Source organism: Vigna radiata, chromosome 7 (genome assembly GCF_000741045.1).
Source record: "Vigna radiata var. radiata cultivar VC1973A chromosome 7, Vradiata_ver6, whole genome shotgun sequence".
NCBI lineage: Eukaryota > Viridiplantae > Streptophyta > Magnoliopsida > Fabales > Fabaceae > Vigna > Vigna radiata.
Window position 1 is genome coordinate 39,262,306 of NC_028357.1, and position 9,148 is coordinate 39,271,453.

The 9,148-nt window shown below is 35.5% G+C and overlaps 1 protein-coding gene across 3 annotated transcripts; it reads right to left on the bottom strand.

Moving 5' to 3' along the window:
- Window positions 1–1,642: 1,642 nt before the first annotated feature.
- On the bottom strand, window positions 1,643–9,148 carry LOC106768913 (probable serine/threonine-protein kinase DDB_G0291350). 3 transcript variants are annotated; one of them, XM_014654298.2, is made up of 7 exons: window positions 8,977–9,147; window positions 8,646–8,874; window positions 7,764–7,906; window positions 6,021–6,164; window positions 5,587–5,772; window positions 3,171–3,295; window positions 1,643–2,182 (listed from the first exon to the last, which is right to left on the bottom strand). In XM_014654298.2, exons 2-7 carry the CDS (start codon window positions 8,848–8,850, stop codon window positions 1,957–1,959), a joined length of 1,029 nt encoding a protein of 342 aa, XP_014509784.1. In that variant the 5' UTR covers window positions 8,851–8,874; window positions 8,977–9,147; the 3' UTR covers window positions 1,643–1,956. The 3 variants fall into 3 exon arrangements, with proteins under 3 accessions (XP_014509784.1, XP_014509783.1, XP_022639368.1); XM_014654297.2 differs by having other exon boundaries at window positions 8,646–9,147; XM_022783647.1 differs by lacking the exon at window positions 5,587–5,772 and having other exon boundaries at window positions 8,646–9,148.

Here is a 9,148-nt window from a genome sequence, read left to right on the forward strand (position 1 = left end):
AATGCTATTCTTGCCAACTGAGTACGTTTATTAAATTAAAGAGGCTATTAAATAGCACTCATGTAACAAAATAGATAACAACTAAAAAATAAAAGTGCCTAGAAAGTAGGCATTATTTATGCAGTAACAGAAAGTGCCTACAAATGAGGCATTATTATGCAAAATAAAATATCTCTTCACCTCATTCCTCTCAACCCTTTTTCTCTTATCCCTTTCACTCCAACATTTTCTCTGTCATCCTTACTCTATCCCCAATTAAAAAAAAATTAGAAACACTCGTCTTATTTTAATAATTTTCATTCTCAAAATTAAAAAAAACTCATACCCTTAGTCACCTCCTTCATTCTTCTCAGTCTTTTCTCCTTCATCTCTCTCACTCAAACATTTTTTTCTCTCATCCCCAAACTAAAAAAACACTCATTATTAAACAATTTACTTTCGTAAAGAGTTGAGTTATTCACATATTCACTTTCTGAAAAAAGTTCATTCAAAATTTCTTTAACTTCATTATCTTCACTATATATATTACAGCCGACGGACACAACTTGCACCAAGACTTATGAGCATCCTACCTTTACATTCTGAGACTATTACATAACATTGCTCCGTGGCCATTTAATTTTTTTGGTAGAAATTCATTAACTTGTTTTCCTTTCTTAAAGAAAAAACAAATCAAAATACAATAAAATTCTCAACAAAATTCTCAACGATAAAATCAAATAACAAAAATTCTAAATCTTGAAATTTTATTTAAAATTATATAAAGAAACAATTAGGTGCTTTAATTTTTTATTTATTTATGTAAGTATTTTTTTTCTCCAACCATTTTATTTAATAATGAGTGTTTTTTTAGTTGGAGCTAGTGTATGACAGAGAAAAAAATGTTTGAGTGAGAGAGATAAAGGAGAAAGGGTTGAGAGGAATGAAGGAGGTGAGTAAGGGTTTGAAGTTTCTTTTTTTAGTTGAGAATGAAAATTATTAAAATAAAATGTTTGAGTGAGAGAGATGAAGGAGAAATGGTTGAGAGGAATGAAGGACGTAAGTAAGGGTTTGAGGTTTTTTTTAGTTTTGAGAATGAAAATTATTAAAATAAAGATTGAGACTAGAGTAGGGATGATAGAGAAAAAGTTGGAGTGAAAGAGATGAGAGAGAAAGGGTTGAGAGGAATGAGAGAGGTTGGTAAGGGTTTGGGGGTTTCTTTTTTTATTTTTTTAATTTTGAGAATGAAAATTATAAAAATACCTTTAACCTTAAAACTTAAAATTCATAATTTAAGAGTATTTTTGTCTACCGAAACCGGTACACATTGCTAAAATGTACCAACTGAAAAAAAGACGTACGCAAGTTAGCAAACCCATATATATATATATATGTATGTATAAAAGTCAATTCAACTTTTAAATTATAAATTTACATTATTATAATTATTCATAGTAAATTTGATTATACAAATAAAATTATCAAATAATTCATAATTAATTATAATTTAAGAAATACTTGTTTCATCAATTTACATTTATATAAATAAGATATCGAATAATTTTATACTAATATAATTTATAGTAAAAGAACATTTTGACTTTTAAAAAAACTTATCCTATAAAAAAATACTATACTAAAATACATAAATAAGAAACAAATATATATAAAGAAAGAAAGTGAATAAATAAATGATACATAATATTTATTGATAAGTTGTGAAGACACGGGGAGATTGGAGATTTGATTACAAAAACAAAATTATGTAGAAATGACAGAAAGAAGACTTTGGGCAGAGTGACTACCTAGACTACCACCAAAAACGAAGATACATTATAAGGTTAACTCCGTCAGGCGAGGAACTGCTGATGCTTTTCTATCCATTAACATATAACCGGACAGTAAATGCACACCAAATCTTTAAATAACTGCAAAATATGTAATCTCATGCACCACTTTTCCCTTTACTATAGTAACTCATTGGGAGAACTTTGCAATCAACTTATCCACATGGATGATGATATCATCTATTCGGGGCCTCATAGCAGCCTGGGGCTGAAGCATCCATGACACGAACTGGTGAAAAGCTTCTGGATATGGAGGCTTAGGTCCAGCTGGCCATTTCACCTGAGCATTTACGATAGCCAATTGCAGGCTTCCACCAGACTCTCCCAGTGCATATTCAAATGGAGATACCCCATACCTGAAAATTTCAACCATCAGATACAAACAAACAATTAAACATGAACTATATCTGCCACGATATAATTCTAACACGACATCCACCAGGAGGAAAAAACCAAGACATTTACAGATAGAAATCATCATGATAGAACTTTGGAAATGTAGTTCGATGAGCCAAATCAGCGAAATATGCAAAGGGACACCATAGCTAAAAGATTTCGTTTCACGTCATACTTGAAGAAGTAGAGCTTGCTCGAATTTCCTTTTCAACAACTCAAACGAGATTTCATTTCAATCCCTGCTCGCACATCTCCGTTCAACTGCCTTGGAATTCGTGGAACATAAATCAAATACACGTTGTATTTGATGAAAGCATTTCTCCAAATCAATACCCTATGCAGAATATCATTATGTGACAAGTTTTGTAACTTTCTTTTACACAAATACACCACAATTTTGAAGCCATAGCTCTGGCTAATAAGTATGATTTGCCAATCAACCGAAACAGCAGTTGACTTTCAAGCATAATGTTCTTGGTTACACAACTATTACGGCAAGAATTGGTCAGGGCATAGCAAATAAAATAACTTATTTTCCCACTCTCCCTTTTTATCTCTTATTTTATAGGTCATACTCTAGCAACAAAAAAATGTGAATCCACCATATGTTATTTTTTCACTATAAAACAACATATTGCAATTCCATACAATATTATATTGGTGAGTGATGGTAAAGAATAACTAAGAAAACCACATAAAATACACAACATTCCTCATGCTATTTAAAAAATTTTAATACGTTAATTTGCAGAATCTGTATGCACATCAAGGGTTCCAAATCAAATGCATTGCACATTGAAACATGATTTTGATGAAAAGAATAAAAACTCAGAGAAAACTCGAAAAGAATTACCAAAATATGGTTATCATGCTGTATAAAGGCACAATTAAGAAACTTTCTAACCATAAAAGTTAGCACAATCACGTAAAAGAAGGATTAGTACTCACATTATTGCATATAATGTGCATCCTAGAGACCAAACGTCAGTCCTCTCATCTATAGCAGCTTGGCTTGGACAATCCCACAGCTCAGGAGCTCGGAAAGGTGCAGAGCAGTGTTCAGCTGCCCATTCCTACATAGGAAGATAAGCAGCAATTAGCAGGTTAGAAAATCCTAGCCAGGTAACTGAAATGTAACTATGATCCTTCAAATTTGTAAAGCTTGTTCAAAACATAAAAACTACTAAAAGCATTTAATATTGCCAAAATGGACGCATAAGCGAAGCAATTGAAATGTTTAAATGAAACTTAGAACCATTTTATGAACAACAACTTCTATATGCACCTATCTCATATTAGGTAATACAATTCACAAAATTCAAATGTAGCAAAAACATTTGAAAATTCAAAAATAAGATATACTTTTAAGGCACAGCATATTCAGAACTGTGCTGAAGAAATGATCAGGATTACCAGTGGAACTGCCAAGACATTAAAATGAAAGAATATTTTTATCGATAAACCATATTAGAGTATAATGTGTAATATGAAAAATATTTTTCTTTTTCACTCTAGAATATTCTATTGTTTGTTGTGCCAGTTGTAACAGTTTGTTATTCTGTTGCCAGCTTTTGCACAACTGTACCCTACGAGGAGCTTCTATAAATGCTCCCACTGTACTCTGTTCCCTGTTAGCTAAATGAATGAAAAAATGTTTACAGTTTAACTTTTTTTCTCTTTCAATTTCTCTAAGATGGTATCTTAGCCATTGATTCTAATGGAAAATCCTAATCTTCTTTGAAATTCTTTTTCTCCCATGACAACCTCAAATTCCATCTCTTTCGCACCTCGCCCTTTTCGTGACACTGCTAAAAAACTCGAGACTTGGAGTGTCGCCTTTGGTGTCAGCAAATTGAACCCCTCATAAAGTCGCACAAGCTTTAAAGGTTTATTGTTAACCCATTGAGTCCTTCTCGGTACCTCAATGATTCAAGATTCCGATGCTAATCATCAATCCTGCATATGAAGATTGGGAATATAAAATGCTGCTTGCCCAACTTCAATCGGTGTTGATTTTTGTGAGAATTATCCTGTTAAACCTATTACTATTAGACTCGTCATCACTCTTGCCCTGACTAGTAATTGGGAATTATTTCATTTGAAAGTGAATCTTGTTTTTCTTAATGACTTCTTGAATGACACAATAAATATGGTGCAAACCCGATAATATGAAGTTGAATAGAAATCTTTTGTTTGTAAACTGAACAGGGCCCTTTATAGCCAGAACAAACACCCAGGCAGTGGTTTGACAGAACAAAACTCAAGTTCACTGTTTATGCAGAGGATACTAAAAATCTGAGCTCCACATTTTCTATTGAAACAGCTGGGTCATTTGGACTATATTTTGGGTATTGAGATCAAACACCTACTTGACAAATCCCTTCTTATGACTCAAAGCAGGTACTTAGATCACCTACACATGACAAATATGGCTGATGCTGAATCAATTTCGACTCCTATGACCTTTACATGCAAGTTGTCTAAAGCAAGTGGTGATAGATCCAAATCTTTTATAAATTTGTAGTTGGTGCCTTGTAGTATGCTACTCTCAGAAGATCTGAAATAAGCTTTGCAATTAAAAAAGTCTTCCAATTCATGGCAAATCTCATAGGGTCAATTTGTTTGAAGTGAAAGAGTAGAGTGGAAAGTGACTGATGCAGGAAAATAAGAAAAAAAAGTATTTTCCTTGTTGAAGCCAATTGGGATTCTGATATTGATGAGAGAAGAATCACCCCTCTGATTCTGCTATCTTTCTAGGAACATAACTTTATCTATTGGTGGTCAAGAAAACAGAAAGTTACAACAAGATCAAGCACATTAGCAGAATATCGTATAGCTCAGACCTCAGCCAAGTTAGCATGGGTTAAAGCTTTGTTAAAGGAACTTCATCTTCCTTTTAGTACATTGTCCTGCTCTATGATAATTAGAGTGCATTAGCTATTACTCACAGTTCTGTCTTTCACAGTCAGCCTAAACATTCTGAAAGTGATGTCTTCTTTGTCCGAGAGCATGTTCTGTCCAAGCAGCTTTTGATCTATCACATTCCAGCTCCAGGTCAATGGGCAGATGTGCTCAACAAGCCCCTCTACCCCAGCAGAAGGATGGGGTGGGGGCGAAGGATTAGAGTATAACACATGTTAAACGGAAACTATTACTTCTAGAATATTTTTTTGTTCCATCTGTAACAGTTCGTTATTCTTCCTTTTCACTACTGTACCCTAAGGGATGCTTCAACCAATGCTCCCTCTGTATTCTGTTTTTGGTGGGTTAAATGAAATGAAAAACATTTACCGTTTAACTTCTTTCTCTTTGAATTTCTCTCTGAAACAATTTATAAGAAAAGGGAGAACGGAGAAAGAAGCACCTGTAACTGGAGTGCTTCTGATCTGTTCGTTATTTGCTTCCTTGCAGGACGAGCACTACCAAAGTCCATCAGTATGGCAAGAGGTGGCTGTCCTTTTCTGTGTGTTATGAGAACATTACCAGGTTTCACATCATTATGTGCATAAGGAGGATCAAAGCTGTGCATGTGCTTGAGTCCTGCACAAAGCTGTTGACTTCACAGGGTTAAAGGAGTGAGTTTCGGACAAAGACCAATTGTTTTCTTCTACAATATAATTTTTACAATAACAGATAGCCCCATGTCACAAGAATTGCTAGGTTAATATAAAAATAAGTTATGAGTAAGTATATATGAATCCAAGAAAGACTATAATATTAGTCAAAAAGAGATTTAGTGCCAAAAATCTTTAGCTTCAACAGTGATAGCATATTGCATAATAGAAAGATGGTTCATACCTGACGAAATATTTGAAGAACATCTGAGGTGGAATAGAATTCCTTCTTGGTTTTCATTACTTTGGCATTGTCTAGCAATGTTCCATCCATATGAACTGGAAACAGCAAGTATGCTTCATGGTTCCAAGACGTTTCTTGGGTAGGCTGAAAGAATAAAGTACATCTTCAATGCAACTATAGAAGCCCAAGAAATGACACAGCAAGAAAGAATAGTATTAAGCCAAATCCTCCCCAAGGAAATGAGAAAAGCTACGCATTCACTTTCTAAGAATAGTTTCATTCCTACTACACTATTGATTCAGAGGATATATTACCAAAAGCAAATTTGGTACTCTTACAGACTTTATCAAATTTCAAATTGTAGAAAAATAAACTTGGATCAACTTGGTCACAACATGAATTGAGTTGCAATGGTGCCTCATTATAATCTCTTCACAACCACGTATCTTAATAACATATTATCATTGAATTGAGTCTCGGCAAGAAAATTATGAGATCATTGTAGCCAGCCAATACAAGTAAAACAGAGAAACAAAAAACAATTCGGCCAGAAGGCTGCTCAGTCCAATCAAGATACAAGGGATAACATTTTGCGTTCAAAGAGAATATCAGAAATTAATGTGTACTCATCTTCTATTGCCTAGATATTTCAGTGTTCTAATTAAGCTCAAATGTTCAATCACAACAAACAACTGATATCATAAACACGAAATTGAGATAGTATAGTACTATTCCCCTCAACATTACAAATCGTAGAAGCAAATGTAGTAGAGCCTAGAATTCAGGAACTTCATTTAACAAACAAAAGCCATGTTTGAATACAACTTTTAAAAACAATTTTGTGGCATTAAAAACAGAAAAACAAAAAACATGTCTGATGCCAATCGTTTTTATTTTAAGTTCTGAAAACATGTTTCTAAAAACAAGAAAAGAAAAACGGAAAAACATTTGAAGATGATTTTTGAGGACGTGTTATGTTTTTGTGCTTCTTTGCACCCTTGAAGATCATGCGCTTCTCTGTTCCATGATCAAATCAAAATCCTACAACGATGCACACACCCTTCATCGTCAGGGGTTCATGCACTCGAGCTTGACTCAGTCAGCATTGCAGAAATTGTTTGGGAGGGTTTTGATGTGGGTTTCAGGGACCAAGAGTATGTGTATGTCATCTGAGACCATGGAGCAGGGTGGCCCATGTTCGAAGAAGGATGGGACCCCTGGGGTCCAGGTTTTCCAGCAGGTAGTGCTTGGACTTCACAGCCTCAGCTATGCAGCCCTTGATCGAAGAAATCGTGGCAGAGGTTAGGGAGGAAGAACATGGGAAGTAAAGAGATTAGATTGAGGTGTGCCGTCCAGAATGATGGCCTCATGACAAAGCGGTTGGATAAGATAGTGGGAAAAATTAGAGGAAGAAGGGTGGTGGTTGGTTGTGGTAGAAGCCAAGGGTGGAGGAGGGTGGTGTGCAGGGCAGTTAGAAAAACTGTTATTGAAAATGTTTTTCTTTGTTCAATTTTCAGAAACCATCTAAAACAAGTTCTAAGAAAAGTTTCAGATAAGATACAATACGGCAAATTAAGTTGTAGTCCAGGAACAAATATTTAAGTGAAAATCCGGACAGAAAAGGCACGTGTCATAGCTGAACCAGTGACACTCTTTAGTTAACTTCTGTTTATCCGAGAAAAAAAAATCCAAACTGTGATATAATAAAGAGAGAAATAAGTGTTGGCTACAAAAACTACATACCTTAACAGAGATGATTGCATGATCAAGAAGTGGGAGCAGATTGGGATGATTGAACAGTGACGAAACACGGATCTCCTCCCTGACCAACTCCAGCTGTTCATTGTTCTGAATGAGGACCTTTTTCATAGCGTAAGTCCCATCCTCTGCAGAAAAAGATATGATATAGTTAATGAATAAATTTCAACCACAGAACCTTACGTTGCCACCTACTTAAATTTTATTTTAAGAAGACCACCGAATAATTTTAGTTTCTACAATAACGCTCCAATTTCTTCGTCACTGATAATCGAAATTGAACTGACACCACCATCATTGCATAATAACCCAGAATCTCCTATTTTCAGTTGCTGAAAGGAGTGGTTAAATTAACCGCCTAATCAATTACCACGACCATCACAACGAGAAATAGGACGTCCAACACATCCGATCTAAAGAAAAAAAATTGCGTTAAAAATATCACTAAGAATAAGCCATAAGCTCCAACGCGTGGATTCAACAAGTATTCAAAAACAACAAGCTCGATTCATAAACTAAAATTACTTTCTCAATATCCACAAAACAAGACTAAGCAAACGCTACACATCAACAGAATTGCATAACACTATCCACGAACAAGCCACATCCTCCAAATCCAGGATTCCATAAACATTCCAAAACTACAAGCTCGAATCAGAAACTAACTCAAACAGATCCGAATTTAAATCTCCACGAATAAACGAGTATCTCGTTTGGCGAGGAAATGCCATCACTGATCAACAAAAGCGCATGTAAGAATACAAAAAAATAACACAGATCACACAGATCAGGATACAACAAGGTCAATTTCAGGAGAGAAAAAAACGAAACACGAAAGACAGAGAGACGTCAAGTAACGAAACGAACCGGAGACATGAGAGGAGTCTTTGAGCTTCTTGGCAAGGCCACCGGCAGCGGAGTCGTTGATAAGCTCCTTGACGAGGTAGACGTAGGCGAAGCCACCTTCTCCGAGCTGGCGCACGATGCGGAAACGATTCTCGTTGATCCACGCATCGCCTCCGCTGTTAACGGAATCGTACAGCGCGTTCAAACCGGAGAATGAGCACCCCATTTTGTTTTCCCTCTTGCTCGCTCCCTGCTCGTGTGAGTGTTGGTGTTGCGTTGCGTTTGTGTACAACAGAAACAATTATTAAGAAAAGAACTGAAATCAGGTGTCCAAAATTTGATTTTCGAATACCTGATTTCACGTTATTTGTGTTGGGAGCAATGAGATTCGTAATTTGCAAGCGTCAACCCTCCTCTCCTATAACTTATTCCGAGTTTCAGATTTTCTTAAGAGCCAACATCTCTCTTGGATCCCTCCATTCTCAGCCCAACGCCTGTCTCGTTTATTTCAGGCACGCATTCCG